This window comes from Castor canadensis, chromosome 5, assembly GCF_047511655.1.
Source record: "Castor canadensis chromosome 5, mCasCan1.hap1v2, whole genome shotgun sequence".
NCBI classification, from domain to species: Eukaryota; Metazoa; Chordata; class Mammalia; order Rodentia; family Castoridae; genus Castor; species Castor canadensis.
The window spans coordinates 109996762-110014689 of NC_133390.1; the positions used below are offsets into that span (position 1 = coordinate 109996762).

General features: G+C 35.8%; 1 protein-coding gene across 3 annotated transcripts in view; it reads right to left on the reverse strand.

The window, feature by feature from the left end:
• Nucleotides 1–3399: 3399 nt before the first annotated feature.
• The window catches only part of Mlf1 (myeloid leukemia factor 1), a 48996-nt gene continuing 34467 nt past the window's right edge, over nucleotides 3400–17928 (reverse strand). For 2 of the 3 annotated variants that reach the window (XM_020157374.2, XM_074073901.1), the window contains 5 exons: nucleotides 10955–11038; nucleotides 9299–9427; nucleotides 7174–7333; nucleotides 5568–5706; nucleotides 3400–3658 (listed from right to left, as the gene is read on the reverse strand). In XM_020157374.2, coding sequence (XP_020012963.2) covers nucleotides 3553–3658; nucleotides 5568–5706; nucleotides 7174–7333; nucleotides 9299–9427; nucleotides 10955–11038 — 618 coding nt within the window. In that variant the 3' untranslated portion in view covers nucleotides 3400–3552. Of the gene's footprint in view, nucleotides 3659–5567; nucleotides 5707–7173; nucleotides 7334–9298; nucleotides 9428–10954; nucleotides 11039–17154; nucleotides 17200–17928 lie in introns of all 3 variants that reach the window. The other variant, XM_020157367.2, reaches the window with a different exon arrangement.

Here is a 17928-nt window from a genome sequence, read left to right on the forward strand (position 1 = left end):
AGAACTTTGGCTATCTGACAACTGTCTACTTAAATACCAGGCCCAGCTTCTGGGAGGGACAGAAATAACTTTAAGGACCTATCAGAGCCTAAACCCTGCATCCCTTCTACCAGAGGCAGAGGGAAATCCTGAACACTCATGTGAGGAGGTACTTATGGAGAATTATGCTACCTGATCTAACTGATTGGTCCTTAAAAAGCCCAGATCTAGATTTACACACTGACAGCAGTTCCTTTGTCAAGAATGGTGTCAGACATGCAGTGTTTGCAGTTGTTACAGAATTTGGCACCCTCAAATCAGGTCCTCTTCCTCCGAATACAAGTGCTCAATTGGTAGAATTAGTGGACCTAACAGAAGCACTAAAACGGTCAAAAGAACAGAGAATCAACATCTATACAGATTCTAAGTATGCCTTCCTGAACCTGCAGGCTCATGCAGCCATCTGTAAGGAAAGGAGAGTGCTAACTACAACAGGAACAACTTCCCATAGAAATAAAAGGGAGATTACGCTAATAGTTTTAGGGATAACAGCATTGATTGCAGCCCTGGCTGGAACCATCTATGGGGTGATTGCCAATCATGTAACTGCAGAAAACCTAACCAAAGTAGTAGAGGGCACCTCAGGCCAGGTAGACCTTGCCATCAACAACATACAAAGGTCTATGTCATCCCTTGCCTATATGGTCATGGACCACCACCTGTCCCTAGACTTTCTTTTGGCTAAACAAGGAGGGGTATGTGCCATTGCCAATTGCACATATACATACAAACACTTCAGGCATTGTAGAGGAACGTGCAGACTACATTCTCCAGCAGGCTAAGTGGCTCCAGGAACAGTCCCTCAAAACTCAGGTTTCTACACAGGTGTGGGACCAAATAAAATCCTGGCTCCTCCTCTCCAGGACTTGGTTCCTACCCTTTCTGGGGCCTACAGTTTCCATTATTCTCTTACTTGTGTTTGGGTCTTGCATTTTAAACTTGTCAAGTTTGTTTACTCACTTCAAATCCATGAAACTACAGATGCCCCTGATGGAGATGAAAACGACCTACTATCGTGGTCCCCTCTAACTCCTCTCCAGTGGTGAGCCCTGATGCTGTGGACCCCTTTATTGCCCCCGTCAGCAAGAAGCAGTCACTGAATAGACTTCGTCATCCCTATCCCTAACAGTTAGGAAGATCACTGAGGGGAGAATTGAAGGAGGAACTGCAGGAGGTCCCAAAAGGTGGTAATTGGCCAAAGAGACACTTCTCCTTCCCAGGAGACCTGAGAGATATCTACACCCTCTGGCAATACACAAAAGGGCTATACAAACCCAATCTCCAACTTGACCCATGGAACCACCAGTTTCCAGGTCCCTGTGCATGCCCCCATGCAGTCTTTCTTTTCTCTTCTCTACAAATAAAATCTGCTGCTGGAGTCCGCCTGTGCTTTCATTCTCAGAGTGGACCCAAGAACCCTGAACATCTGAAAATTTCTGTGTGTCATCTGTGCATCAACACCTATAATAAACACTTAAGGCAAAAAGCTATTGCTAGATATATAAAGCAGTATTTGAGAGACCTGTTTCTAGACAAGATGGAACACACACATTTCTCTCTTCTTCCCACTAAGTAAGCCAAAACTGAAAAGGCTATTTAAACATAAGATTCTTAGGGTGGAGAGAAAAAGACTAACAGCAACAATTGCACCAAAGGTTTATATGGCAGTGAGTTTCCTGTGTTTCCTTTTCCTTTTTGCATTTCACAGATCTCAGACTGGGTACTAAAGAATCATATAATCCAGAAATGCTAACAGATATAGACAAAAGCAAACAAACATACAAAGAAGAGATAGGGTGGGAGGAATGGAAAGAAATGTGTCTGTATCACAGTCTGACTGGCAGGAACCAGGCAGTGCCCCTTCTCTCCACCAGTCTTAAGTCTTCTCTGGGCTGTGACAGCGTCTCAGTCTTTCACTGTCAAGCCATTTCATGAGCCTGACAATTTCGAGGTTAGGTATTTTGTAGAATGTCCCCTACCTACATTTTATAGTGCCAACTTCCTCAGAATAAGCATTTGTAGAACAGGCAGTTTTCTGTTTATATTTTCTCACTAATGCTTCAGTCCAGCGATTTAGGAGATATGATTTTGAAGGTTCAAGGAATAAAAATTAAGTGCCATCTGTCACTGCAGGAACAAGAAAGTCCCTTTTCATTCCACTAAAATAGAGGGAACAATTAAATGGGCAAAGCCTAATTACGTCTTTCCACTGCTAGATTTCCACTGAGGCAATTTAAGGTGTTAACAATGGCTTTAACACCTATTTCAGGGAACTGAGGCAGTGGCTTTATTTCAGCAATTCCTTTCAGCAATTCAAGCTGGTATTCAGTTAATGTAATTTCAGTGAATTCTAAGTAAAAGTTAGGTTGAATAAAACTTTACTGATGGAAGTTTTATGGCTTTTATAAAAGCTTTTACATTTAATATATGATTTATATCAAAATGAGTGAATATAAAAGTTTTAAAAAAGGAGATCAGTTCATATTAGTTTCAAATGTTAATGGTCAAAGATTTCTGTAAAAAATAATTACGCACCTCTAGCATAACAATATTATTGTTAGTAAGCCCAAGTGTCTTATTTGAAAATGTGTGAATACCTTAGATTATCTGAATTTGTCATCTTTATGAGCACTTCCTATAGCTGTGCTTTTTTAAGGGCCTAACTAGAACTGAAAGAGGCACTTAAGCTGCTTTTGCTGAAAAGCACTGACTCCTTACTTGGGCACACAAATTAACTAAAAACAGGAAAAAAGTTTGGTATCCCTGCCTCCATTTTGTATCTGTGTCCTTTGATCTAAGCTGTTCATGGTAGAATTCAGGAAGGACAGGACTGATGGGCAGCATCTTTATAAGGAGGGAAGAAGCTGCTACCCCCAAGGAAAGGAACAGCAGAACCTCAGGACAGACCATTTGACAAGCAACAATGACTTGTTCACCCTGACCAGGCTATCCCCCTCAAGTGAAGGGGTTCTTTAGAACCCCTCCCAAGCAAGGAATGAGCTAATGACTAACCAGCCACACTTATGACTTGGACAATTTAATCAAAATAAAAACTAATTTCTTGTAAAACAGTGCTAATATAGTTTTATAATATTTTTAAAGTTTTAAGCTATCTGGTGATATAACATTATAAAGTTTGCTATTTAAATGTTTATTAACATCACTCTAGTGTTAATGAAGATTATTTTTAACTATACTTTCTTATGGCTAATTACAAATCATAGAACTAGCTCTACAGTCAATGATGGTATGTATACAATACATACCCAGTACAAAGATAATATGGTAAGCAAAATTAGCGTGTGAGCTTTAAAAGTTAGTATGTCTTAGTTTTACAGAATGTTTACCAATTTAGTCACATTGTTGAAAATTAAAGTTTTATTCCTAAAGTAGGAACATTTGCAAAGTATAGTACTGATTTAACAACAGGAGATTGGTCTTATGTGTATTACACAGCACCATTACTTTCTCTCTTAAAACAATCAAAAACTAAACAAGGAAATGCATGGCCATTTATTTTTTGTTGATTTTCACAGGTGACCCTTTGACGTTGAGTTTGTCCACAAAAATGTTTGCTCTTCTTCCACTGTCAATGGCTGGACTTTGATGAGATTTCTCTCTGAGGAATATACAGATGAACATTAACATCATTTTTAAATGGTTAATGATTTATAAGTCACTACAAATATGTTTTAAACCACTGCTACTTAAGGAGAGTTTTATCCTAATAGTTCCTTAATAACCTTGAAAAATATAAGGCAGACTATTTCACTGAACATTTAAGAAAGCAACCACTATTTAATCATTTATATTTTAAATGATGATATTTGATATAGTAGTCAATAGTGACATTTATATTTAAGTAAAATAATTCAGTTCCTCAGTTATACTAGTCATATGTCAACTGTTATTCAATAGCCACATGTAGTCACCACATTGACCAACAGACAACATTTTCATCACTGCAGAAAATCATTTCAGGAGATGGCACTATTAGGGCCGTAGATTTATAGATCATCCAGAAAGAATATGCTTTCTCTAATTGGGACCTGGATTTCATATTCAGACTTAGCACTGTTAGACTTTTAACCATAAATTTTTCAAAATGAGGTAAATAATACTAAAATTAAGATGAAAGCAAGTTTTGAAGACATTAGACAGAAAATATTAGGGCTCTAAATTCCTCGAACAGTATTTTCGAAAGGAAGCTGCCAGCAACAAAACTGTGTACAAGACTTGGGATTTACTGGATACCCACTTGTCTGTCGTGGGTGTGTAAAACCTTCAGCCATCTGCAGCAATCCTCCACTCTTATAGCCTAGAACAGATTTCTGTTTTAAGCCTGCTGAAGCCTCTCTCTCTCTCAAGTGTAATTCTGATAGGAATTAGGTATTGCTTTCAATTATCTACCATAGAACCAAATTAAATCATAACTTCAAAATATGTTCAAATCTCTATAACCTTTAACATGGTTTCAACACATTTTATTTCCCCCAGCTATTCTAAAAGCAATTCCAAGGGAGGCTAAAGCTTTTGCAGAATTCTTCCAAACTATCTAACATACGTGACATGTTATTTAACATGCTGTGAAATATACAAGTGTCTAAAGATTCACTTGCCATTACATACTGAATTTTGACTTGTGCTTGTCTTTAGACACAAATGTATGTCTTTTTTTGTTTTTTTTGCAGTATTGGGAATTAAACTCAAGGTAGCACTTGAGCCTTGCCTCCAGCCCTGATGTTTTAGTTATTTGCAGATAAGCTTTTGTGCTTTTTGTGTGAGGCCAGTCTTGGACTGTGACCCTCCTGCCTATGTCTACCACATTTCTGGGATTACATATGTACCACCATGCCTGGGCTTGTTTTTTAAATGGGGTATGACTAATTTTTTACATGCACTGGCCTTGAACTGCAATTCTCCCAATCTCCATATTCCAAGTAGCTGGGATTATAGGTATGGAATTATAGGCTGAAATACACGTCTTTATGGATATCTGGATTAGAATTTGCTTTGCAAAATAACTACATTATATTAATTTTCCTTAGTCTCCTACTGGGTATGGTGGTACACACCTATAATCCCAGCTACTCAGGAGGCAGAGGCAGAAGGATCACAGTTTGAGGCTCATCTAGGCAAAATTAATGAGTCCCTATTTTCAGAAATAAAATGCAAACAAAAGTGTTGGGGGCAAGACTCAAGTAGTAGAGGCTTGCCAAGCGTGCATGAGGCCCTGGATTCAATGCCCAAATCCCCTCCCACACACCCCAAAAAAAATTTCCTGAGGAGGATTTTCTCATCTATCTTCTTAATCATAGTTTGCTGGTGAAATTACTAAGCATACCACCCTAAAATATTATTTTAAATTTGTGTGGAATACTTAGATTTAATGTAAAATGATTACATCTTTCACAAAATATACTGAGGATACAACTTGGATGTGCACCAAAACTTCCTGTCAAGAGATAAAATAATGTTAACTTTTCTTTTAAATCTTTAAAAAACATTATTTTTTGGAAAAAATTTACCTTCGTTTAAGTTCTCGTAATCCTGAGTTTTCAAGTTCAACACTTCGCATTCTAGTGTTTTCTAGATTGCGTGATCGTCCCCCTGATTTGTACTTCAGAACCTCCTGTTGCCATTCATCATCAAAAGCATGAGCATCATCTATATTAAATATCAAAATAAAGGGAATATATACTTAGGTATCAACGGTCAGTAACTGCCTAGCCTGATTTTCCTGAGGCTAGCCTCATGACAGAGACAGGATGCAGCTTCAAGTACAAAGGTCTTTGTTTAGGGTAATAATTCCATTCCTGTTTGTTGCCTTTTGGTGAGCTGCTTGTTGATGGTCTGCTTTTTCACTCACCTGTCTGGACATCATGCCATTCTACTCAGTGGACCAGTTGACACAATTACTCATTTATAATTGTTCTTCCTGAATCACCTTAATGACCATAGTGTTCCTGTATACTTGGACACTCTTCTGTGGCAAGTATTTCTACTCACCTCACAATCTCCCTAACTTGACCTCAAAAGCCCTGTTGTCAACTTCCTAAGAGTGTTATTCAACTCTACTGTCAACTTATGGTATCATGAAGGAGGTAATCTAACTTCTACAGCAGCAACAATACAGAGATGACAGGTCTTGTTATTTCAGACTGCCTTTATAATAATGTGTTCCTAAACTAAATTTTCTCCAAATTGTTAATTATTGTGAAATACTCAGTATATATTTACATGATAAAATCACAAAGATAAGAATAATTCTTATCAAACTCAATAGAATTTCTTTTTATAAAATAATGTAATAGTTTAAACTCTTTACTATTCAAAATATCTTTTGAAAATAGATGAATATAATTTTAAATTTAAAAATGAAAAAGCTTGGTTATTAATATAGATTAAAATCAAATTAGTTTTGTCAATTAAAATTAAAACCCTTATTGAGAAGAACTGGGATACTGGAAAGGTTTAAACACATTCAAGAATGAATGTAAAATCTAGAAGAAAAGACTCACTTGAAACATAAGTATGACATGTTATCTAGTTTTATTACAAGAAATGAAAGTCTTTTTTTTGTTGTACTGGGGATTGAACCCTATACAGAAGTGTAAGTGCTAAAAATACTGATAAAAGTTAGGTAACCACTTACAAAGATTTGAAAAATAAAATAGGTGAGTGTTTAAAATTATAATGGTGAGTTTTAGATAGTAAAATACTAATTTGGAAAATTTTATGTTTATATATTTGTAAAACTATTAGAAAGAAATACACTAAAACATTAATAGTACTTACTTTGGGTTTAGTTTATGGATGATTTTTATTTTCTTCTTTATACTTTTCAACATGTATTTTCTTGATAATTAAAAATATTTAAAAACTCATTTTGCCCATTAACAATATTAATAAATAACAATTCAAAAGATTTCACTTTATAAGTACAAAATGAGAAAATAAGTGATACCCCACTTGCCAAAAATCACTGTAAAACAACAGATCTGTTAAATGATGAAATCACAGCTGAAGTACTTTGATAATGTATTCCTTACATGAAACATTTTAAGATATTTTTCATTAAAAGAAAATCAAGTTCTACAAATGCAGCTTGCTATTATCATTATGATAGCTTACTTTCATTCATGTTGATGAACTCTTGATTGACCTCTTCATCCCCAGTCTTGTTGTTCTTTGATTTTTTAATGACATGAGCTCGGTCATGGATATGATGACCGATGGCCATTTTTTCTAGTCCACTGTCAGAATCTCTCATTGCTCTTCTTGTTTCCTTTATCTATAAAAATAAAGAAAATACACATTATTTAAATGCACAGAATGGATTTGACTCTAAAGTCCTCAGAGTCTAGTTACTTATTGTGGTAAGGGCTTAGATTTACAGCTCTAAAAGCCTCCAACACTGTCTTTGGCAGTATGATAAACAGATGGAAGTTCATGCTGGCGTGCCCTACAAATAAGGGCAACTAATTACCATCAGTCATGCTGATGGACTCGAGTCTCAAGGCTCCTACCTATCAACTCTATGAAAGTGTTATTAACATATTTATGATAACCAAATGTTACTAACATAATTTGCTGTGAGACATTTATAATTACATTATTTACAGTTAAGACTATAATAAGTCCAAATGTCTGTGATGAGTTTGTGAAACTATAGCAAGGTTTTATCATTTAAAGGTGTGTGTTAGTATATAAGAACTGAAAAACGAACTATTTCATATCCATTAGTCTGTCAACTCTAAAATTGTACTGTAAGTAGTAACAAGGAAATGGAGAAATGAATTTTCATGGGACAGTTTGTAGATGCTAACAGTTTTAATCAGTATGGTACAGTAACTTGGTAATTATAGGTAGAGTTGAAGGTATACTACCCGACAACCCAGAAACACCATCCCTAGGCCCTTGTACAAGAAGACATGTGTAAAGATGAACTAGATACTACACTATCTATCAAAAGAGAAAGGTGGATAAGATTTTGTGTTATCTTTATATTTTGGGTTCTACACAGATGTTAAAAATATGCTACATTTTGTATCAACTTGAATAAATCTCAAAAACATATTATTGAACAAGGACAAGCTATAAAGGATATAAGCATAATACTCTTTGTATAAAGTTTAGAAACCTGCTTCTCAGAGGGCCACTGTTCAAGGCTCATATGCAGAGATGGTGGTGGATGGAGTAATGGCCAGGTTTTGTTCTCTGGAACCTGTGAGTGCATTTCCTAACCCAGACAAAGAGACTTTGCAAGATGGGATTAGCTTAAAGGCCAAGATAAGGGAGATTTCCTGGGACCAATCTAATCACATGAGTCCTTTAAAGCAGAGAACTTCCCTGGCTGGGTCAGAGGAGATGTGACCACAGAAGGTCATAGAGACGACCTGCTGTGGCTTTGAAGAGGGAGGAAGGGGCTATGAGTCAAGGAAAGCAGGCACTTCTGGAAGGAGAAGCCAAGATGATGGGTTCTGCACCAGAGCCTTCAGAAGGAACACAGCCCCAGGCTGTCCTGCAGAGATCCATGTTATGACTTATAAAACTGTAATAAGAAATGTGTAATGAGAAATAATAAACCTCTACGATTACAGCAGAAAAAAAAATAATAAAGTTTAGAAACCTGCAAAAATAATCTACTATTTTATGATACCTATGTAAATAAGATTATAAAAATACATATGAGAATGATAAATTCCAAATACAGGAAAATGGTTATCTCTGGGGAAGGAGAAAAGGAAAGGAAACTGGGAACAGTACATTGGAAGCTTTAACTATATCTGTAAACTTTTTGCTCAAAAACACAAGAGAAAACCTGGAGCAAATAAAGAAAATTGTTATGATTTGACTATGTAGGAATGTGGGTTCATTATATATCCTTTTGGTATAGTAGAAATAACTTATTAGTTAAAAATTAATTTGCTTCAAATATAAACTATAAGAAGATATTTCTTTCATCAAACAAAGGCTTCACTAAGTGTCTTTATCTTGTCAATATGTAAAGGTAATAGCCATCAATAGATTATTTACATGAAAGAAGTCACCTTCATGAAAGAATTAAAAAAATGACATAAACTAAGCACAGTTGAACTTTAATAGTCTTCACCATGGTAACTACCTTCCCATCGTGCCACCTCCTTCCTCTCCCCTGCCACTCTTTACCACCTCAAACTTCACTAATTAAAATTTGATATAGGCAATCTATCATCCTACAACTTTATAAGTTCTAAGAATGATTAAAAATACTTACTCCTCCTGGAGCCCTACGGGTTTGAGTTGAGGCCTGGAAAACCTTTGGTGGTGCATCTCCTACTTTGGAATAAGTCATAATTGAGGAAGAACAAAATGAATGTCCATTTGGATCCACAGAAAGGTTACCCTAGAGGAAAAAGGAAATAGTGAATTCAGAATCTAGTCAAATATGAAGAATTAATGCTAAAAGACTTCAAGTAAGCAATAACACTAGCTTATTCAAATGGTACCATAAAGAGGTCCTATAACCTTCTTCAATTCTTGGTACCAGTTCCTTGTAAAGAATAACAAGTGATTTTCTCAGAGATCCTTAAATCTCTGAGTCCTTGTACCTTAGGTTTAAATAAAGATGCTTTTACCTTTGAAACCTGTGATAATTCTATAGTCAGCGGTTGGCCCCAATATGCGATTTTTGCCACTATCAAGACAGTCAGCTATGCACCAAGAAGTTTCATACCTTCTGTGGGACCAGATTGCTACATTACTACAATTATTAATTAATGCCCTCAATTTGGACATCCAGAAATGATTTACAGAATCTAAACTGGATAACTGGAATGGCTTAGGTCTTCTTCAGATCAAATCAGGTTATTTGTTTTGATGTTAATATTATGAGTATAGAACTAGGAGTATTAGTCCTTGTGTTTGGGTTGTAAGGATCTAAGTTAGATCCTTACATGTCTAAACATTCCTGAAATTTCTGGGTTTAGAGGATTTTTTCATTATACTTTTTTATTAGGATATATTCATTTTACAGGGGGATTCATAATGACAATTCCTATTAGGCTTATATTGTACATTGGTTAGATCACCCCCATCATCTCTCCCCCTCAACTCCCTCCCTATCCCACTTAAAGCAACTGCAAGAGGTTTCTATATTCTATTTCATATAAGTATATGAAGTCCATCTACCATATACCCTCACCTTAATCTCCTTTATTCATTCTCCCCCTCCCACTAGTACCCCACCACGCTGTACCTATTTTACAGTCCTTTCATTATTAATATTTAAATTGCTGTTCAAAAGGGTTTCTCAATGTATCCCTGCTGTGAGTATATTTTACTTTGGTCTGCTCAACCCCTTCCATTACTCTCTTACCCCTTTACCACCCCCCCATTTTTCAACAGCTTTCAATACACATCCTTGTATCCTCTACCTTTACAGATGTTATGTTTTACAATATTACTGATGCTTAGGGTTTTTTTTTAAATATTAAAATTTAATTTCTTAGATGCTATAAAACCTTTTATGGCTATAAATAAAAATATGCAAATTTATACAAAATATTCACTTACAAGAGTGATTCAGTAGAATAAATTTTTTGGGGTTACATTTTTTTAATTCTTAAAATTAACTATAATGTTATTTTTCAAAGTTGTAGACTGTGAAATAAATTTAGTGAGATTATAATTGGATTGTTTAAAAACTGGAATAAAATGGAAAATATCAGTAACACTATAAACAGTATGATCATTTTTTCATAAAACTTTTGCTTCAGGTATATTTAGAAAGTATAAAAATACTATAGATGATATAGTCATATAAGTGTTTTTGGTATTATGGACTATGGTGAAAAGATGTTTGAAAGTCACTATAATAAAGGACACCAGTAATTGAAAACAATGTTTTCATTACTGTATTTTTATTACTCACGAAGTTTCTTTGTAACTCCTGCATACTGTTTCTCACATTTAACATCATCTGGTCCATTGCCTGAAAAGGGTTGACATCTGTACGCTACAGGATATTAGGAAATATGTTATCAACTACAGGTACAATAAAAAAAGCAAACCAATCTTCTCAAAACAGCTGAAGTTATTTTCCCTGATTAAGTTAGTGGGATTTCATGCACTAATCAATCAGGCAAAAATAATAATTATGGAGTAAGTTATTTGTTAAAGAAAAAAAACTCAAACAGACAACATAAATATTAGAGAACTGTAAATATAAGCATACATTGGAATATATAGAGACACATATATACATGTATGTACATATGAATATACATACAGGCATATATCACTTTTCAGCTTTCTTAAAACATAATTTGGTTGACATTAAATATTTAGTGATATATTTTGGGCTGGAAAAGAGCTACATAAAATAGTTTCAATTTTTACTTCCTTCCCTCTCAATATCCCACACCATGCAAATAAATTTGGATTTAAGATGCCAGTGTCACCTTCACCAATACCAAAGGGCTGAAAGAAGTGGCCCCTCAAGTAACAGCCTTCCTGTCATCACAGCAGGGTCCAGGTGGAAGAGGTCAATCCACTCCACCAATCGGTCTTCAATTTGCTGCCTACTGATGGATCAGTGGGTCACACCCTTGAAACACGAGGCATGTTCTTTCAAAAGAACAGCTAAGAATTCCACCAAAAAGTGTTTTCTCAACCAAGATGTATTTTAATACACAGGAGACAGGGCAATAACTATCCTCATTTTGGGTCTCTACCCTCGTTGGGTAGAGGTCCCGGGATGCTGCTAAATATCCTAGAATGTGTAGGGAAGCCCTCAAAAACAAAGAATGTCACTCAGTACTGCTGAGGTAGAGAAATGCTGCTCTGGAAAAATTGGTTTTAGGTGTTACTGCTGGAACAGGCACCAAAAAATAAAAGCACAAATTCTAGTATGTCATTTGAGAAGTCATCTACTATTATAAAACAATGGGAACTGCTTGGTTTAAGACTCAAGCAGGAGTTTTCTGAGTCCTGTAAGCACTGTGGTTCAGTGGGTATTTCAATCCTCCTAGAGATTTCTTTGCTGTGTATCAAGCTGTGCCTCAACAAAGAATTATCAAAGCCTTCTTTCTGCCTTCTGTTGGGTTTTTACTATTAATAACAACAGGAAATAAGTGCAGAAAATAAATTCCTCTTTATAACCTGCATTTAACATAGTAAAAGGCACATTTAAGGAATTATGTCTCTGGTACAAAAAGGACTGAAATACAATCAATCTGCAGTTACAGATTTAAACAATTCTGGGACTTCTGAATATTTTGTTTTAACACTAGATTGAGACCTAGGGCCTATATAAAAGAAATAATTCATGAGATGGACGAGTTAGCTCAAAGAATGGAAGGAGTATAGAAGAAAAGATTAGATATTATAGTCTGCCCTCTTCTTATTTCACTGTCAAATTAGTCATCGAAAAATGAATCTGAAGTAGCTCTGGGGTGGCTCAATACCTTGAAGTAACAAAAAGTGGGGGGTACAAATTAGAGTTGAGATTCTAGTGGACCCTTACAGCTTTTCATACATTTACTCTAGTGTTTTCTCCAGCATAGCATAGTTAGTTCCTTTTCATCATCCAAGAATTACTTCCTTAGAAAGGTCTTTTCCAGTCACTTAATCCCTGCTTTAGTTTCTACCCATATTCAGATATCATTACCCTGCTCCATCTCCTTCAGAGTACCTTGGATGTCCAAAATTATTTAAAAAATAATCTGTGAGAGCAGGAGTATCCCCTTTATTTTATTTACAATTATGTCCCCAATAGTGAAAAATGATTCCTGGCACATAAAAGGGCTAAACAAATATTTTCTGTATGAATTACCAAATTATCTCTAGCTCTTGGGTAGGGGTATGAGTCAGTAGCAAAGTACCTGTTTAGCAGGTGCAATTCCCCTAGTTTGATCCCCAGCACTGCAAAAATCTACAGATGCCTCAGGCAGAACACCCAAAACTGTAATGATTGCTTTGACCACCCTCTTTCCCCTACCTGCACTGAGTCAATGTTCTCTGTTCATTAGGTCAGTGGCATTCCCATCTACCTAAAATGTCTCATGCCAGAAAAAGGAGTGCTATATTTCCCTTAGGTTCCTTCAAACCAACCAATCACCAAGTTCTAGCCATTTGCCTCTTTAACGTCTCTTAAAAGAGAATTTTTCTTTATCAGCACAGCCATTTATCAAGTAGAAAATAACACTAAATCTTTACATAGAATGCTTCAACTGTCTCCTGGCCATCTTCCCTGTACTGTGGTCCCTTTAATCTTTCTCTTCTCTACAAGCACAATGATCTTTTAAAAATGAGAATCTGACTCTATTCCCACTTTGATGAAAGGCAATTAAATTATTCCCCTGTTGCTAAAATAATGTCCATACTCATTATGGCCTGAAGAAGCCTCTGGTTTCCTTTTCATCTTCATCTGCATCAATTGTCTAACTTATACTCTTTTTTTTTTCATTTTTCTTTTATTATTCATATGTGCATACAAGGCTTGGTTCATTTCTCCCCCCTGCCCCCACCCCCTCCCTTACCACCCACTCTGCCCCCTCCCTCTCCCCCCCCTCAATACCCAGCAGAAACTATTTTGCCCTTATTTCTAATTTTGTTGTAGAGAGAGTATAAGCAATAATAGGAAGGAACAAGGGTTCTTGCTGGTTGAGATAAGGATAGCTATACAGGGCATTGACTCACATTGATTTCCTGTGCGTGGGTGTTACCTTCTAGGTTAATTCTTTTTGATCTAACCTTTTCTCTAGTACCTGGTCCCCTTTTCCTATTGGCCTCAGTTGCTTTAAGGTACCTGCTTTAGTTTCTCTGCATTAAGGGCAACAAATGCTAGCTAGTTTTTTAGGTGTCTTACCTATCCTCGCCCCTCCCTTGTGTGCTCTCGCTTTTATCATGTGCTCATAGTCCAATCCCATTGTTGTGTTTGCCCTTGATCTAATGTCCACATATGAGGGAGAACATACGATTTTTGGTTTTCTGAGCCAGGCTAACCTCACTCAGAATGATGTTCTCCAATTCCATCCATTTACCAGTGAATGATAACATTTCGTTCTTCTTCATGGCTGCATAAAATTCCATTGTGTATAGATACCACATTTTCTTAATCCATTCGTCAGTGCTGGGGCATCTTGGCTGTTTCCATAACTTGGCTATTGTGAATAGTGCCGCAATAAACATGGATGTGCAGGTGCCTCTGGAGTAACAGTCTTTTGGGTATATCCCCAAGAGTGGTATTGCTGGATCAAATGGTAGATCGATGTCCAGCTTTTTAAGTAGCCTCCAAATTTTTTTCCAGAGTGGTTGTACTAGTCTACATTCCCACCAACAGTGTAAGAGGGTTCCTTTTTCCCCCCGCATCCTCGCCAACACCTGTTGTTGGTGGTGTTGCTGATGATGGCTATTCTAACAGAGGTGAGGTGGAATCTTAGCGTGGTTTTAATTTGCATTTCCTTTATTGCTAGAGATGGTGAGCATTTTTTTCATGTGTTTTCTGGCCATTTGAATTTCTCCTTTTGAGAAAGTTCTGTTTAGTTCACATGCCCATTTCTTTATTGGTTCATTAGTTTTGGGAGAATTTAGTTTTTTAAGTTCCCTGTATATTCTGGTTATCAGTCCTTTGTCTGATGTATAGTTGGCAAATATTTTCTCCCACTCTGTGGGTGTTCTCTTCAGTTTAGAGACCATTTCTTTTGATGAACAGAAGCTTTTTAGTTTTATGAGGTCCCATTTATCTATGCTATCTCTTAGTTGCTGTGCTGCTGGGGTTTCATTGAGAAAGTTCTTACCTATATCTACTAACTCCAGAGTATTTCCTACTCTTTCTTGTATCAACTTAAGAGTTTGGGGTTGATGTTAAGATCCTTGATCCATTTTGAGTTAATCTTGGTATAGGGTGATATACATGGATCTAGTTTCAGTTTTTTGCCGACTGCTAACCAGTTTTCCCAGCAGTTTTTGTTGAAGAGGCTGCTATTTCTCCATCGTATATTTTTAGCTCCTTTGTCAAAAATAAGTTGCTTATAGTTGTGTGGCTTCATATCTGGATCCTCTATTCTGTTGCACTGGTCTTCATGTCTGTTTTTGTGCCAGTACCATGCTGTTTTTATTGTTATTGCTTTGTAATATAGTTTGAAGTCAGATATTGTGATACCTCCTGCATTGTTCTTTTGACTGAGTATTGCCTTGGTTATTCGTGGCCTCTTGTGTTTCCATATAAATTTAACAGTAGATTTTTCAATCTCTTTAATGAATGTCATTGGAATTTTGATGGGAATTGCATTAAACATGTAGATTACTTTTGGGAGTATCGACATTTTTACTATGTTGATTCTACCAATCCATGAGCATGGGAGATCTCTCCACTTTCTATAGTCTTCCTCAATCTCTTTCTTCAGAAGTGTATAGTTTTCCTTGTAGAGGTCTTTCACATCTTTTGTTAGGTTTACACCTAGGTATTTGATTTTGTTTGAGGCTATTGTAAATGGAATTGTTTTCATACATTCTTTTTCCATTTGCTCATTGTTAGTGTATAGAAATGCTAGTGATTTTTCTATGTTGATTTTATATCCTGCTACCTTGCTATAGCTATTGATGACGTCTAGAAGCTTCTGAGTAGAGTTTTTTGGGTCTTTAAGGTATAGGATCATGTTGTCTGCAAATAGGGATATTTTGACAGTTTCTTTACCTATTTGTATTCGTTTTATTCCTTCTTCTTGCCTAATTGCTCTGGCTAGGAATTCCAGTACTATGTTGAATAGGAGTGGAGATAGTGGGCATCCTTGTCTGGTTCCTGATTTTAGAGGGAATGGTTTTAATTTTTCTCCGTTAAGTATAGTGCTGGCTGTAGGTTTGTCATATATAGCTTTTATAATGTTGAGGAACTTTCCTTCTATTCCTAGTTTTCTTAGAGCTTTTATCATGAAATGATGTTGGATCTTATCAAAGGCTTTTTCTGCATCTATTGAGATGATCAAGTGGTTTTTGTTTTTGCTTCTGTTAATGTGGTTTATTACGTTTATTGATTTTCGTATGTTGAACCACCCCTGCATCCCTGGGATGAAGCCTACTTGGTCGTTGTGAATAATCTTATACTCTTAAGAGTACAGTGGTCCTAAGGGTTTTCAGCTGCCCACCCCCAGGTCTTTCACCAATCTGTTTCCTGTGTTGCACATTCTTTCTTTCTCCTCCTTGCTTTTCTTCTATTACTAATCTTTCACGAAACCTCTGATTGACCCCGACTCATCCCACTTAAAAGATCTGGATTGTGGCTTTGTTTTTTCTCCTATTTGTGCTACCACAGCATGAACTTCCTGATCATTTTACTGATATCTCTGTCATATGACTGCTTTTTATTGTCACTTTTCCAACTGAAAAGTCTGGTCAGGGAGACAAATGGTTAAGTTTAGCACAAAATAATAAAAAGAAAATTTCATGAGAAACAAATACAAATGTTCCCAATTCATGCTATTCTCTCCCACTCCTCAGAATGATTTTAGGTGTGTTAAGTTGTCTGTAACACAGACACAAGACCAAAGCCCAAAGAACCAGGGGTGGGAGAACAGTCTGTTGCACAGCAGTCATACTTGCATAGGAGCAAGAAAAAGCAGCATGGACAGACTGACAACAAAAGTATAGAGAAAGCAGACAATCTGAGCTCTTCTAAAAGCTGTGTTTGTTCGTTTTACCTATGGAAAGTCATTATAAGCATACAACCATGGGGATATCTTTGTAAATCAAACAATATTCATCTATCAAAATGTTTTTATTTCTGAAGTGATTTATACCTTTTCTCTTATTTATTAGCATATTATAGTTGTATTGGGTACATTGTGACATTTACAAAAGTGCTTATAAAATATCTTAGTTAGATTTAACCCTTCTATTTTTCCCCTTTATCTCCCCTCACCAATTTTATATCTTTTGATGCGATTTATTTCAGAAAACACATGCCTACACACTCTAAGATAAATTTAATGCATGGAACAAAGGTTTCCAGTACAATTACTACAAAGCTATTACGAAAGTTAATGAGATGCATGCTATTTCAATCTGCTGAGTTAGTGAAAAATAAATATTTGACAAAAAAAATTACTAGAATTTCTGTCTCACGATACGAACCATACCACCAAAACTGCTGGAAGGCACAAGAGAAAAATTTGTTGCCTAGAAAAATAACATCCAATCAATTTTGGTTGTATTTCTTATGTAATAATTACCCAAAACTAAAAAAATGTACTGCATAACTACATAGCTCATACCAACATTATAGAACTTTTTAATAAAGAAAGACTCAACATACATTTTTAAAATGATCTGCTTCCTGTTCATTATAGAACCTGACAGGAGCCTGGCTGACAAACAGGGAGGCCATATATCATTAAAAATATGACTACTCTAGTAGGACAGTTGAAAAGAAAAGTATTTTCTGTAGATTAACATTCCTCAGAAGAAATGTAAATTCATACTAGAATTAACAAAAACATATGGTAAAATGTTTGTTCAATTATTCTCTATTTTTAAAAGATTCATTAATCTTATCTGAAACCAATTAAAATAATCTTATCTACATTAAATAAAATTCTCAAATATTGGTAGAGATACTGAGTAAAAATTCAGTACCTCCTAAGGACCAGCTCATAGAATAACAAGTTAATATAGACTTCAGAAAAGGTCATATAGATAGATTTAAAAGTTTGGAGGCTGTGATAGGCAAGTATATTAAGTGTAACAGATGAAATATAAGTGTGATAGATGGAATAATCAAAATCAATATTTACAAATTATATTCATCAATAGGCATAAATGAACAAAAAATATTTTTAGATGTGTAAAAATTAAAAGTATTCACTACTTGGAAGTTTCAAATGTTGAAAATAATATTTGAGTTTCTGG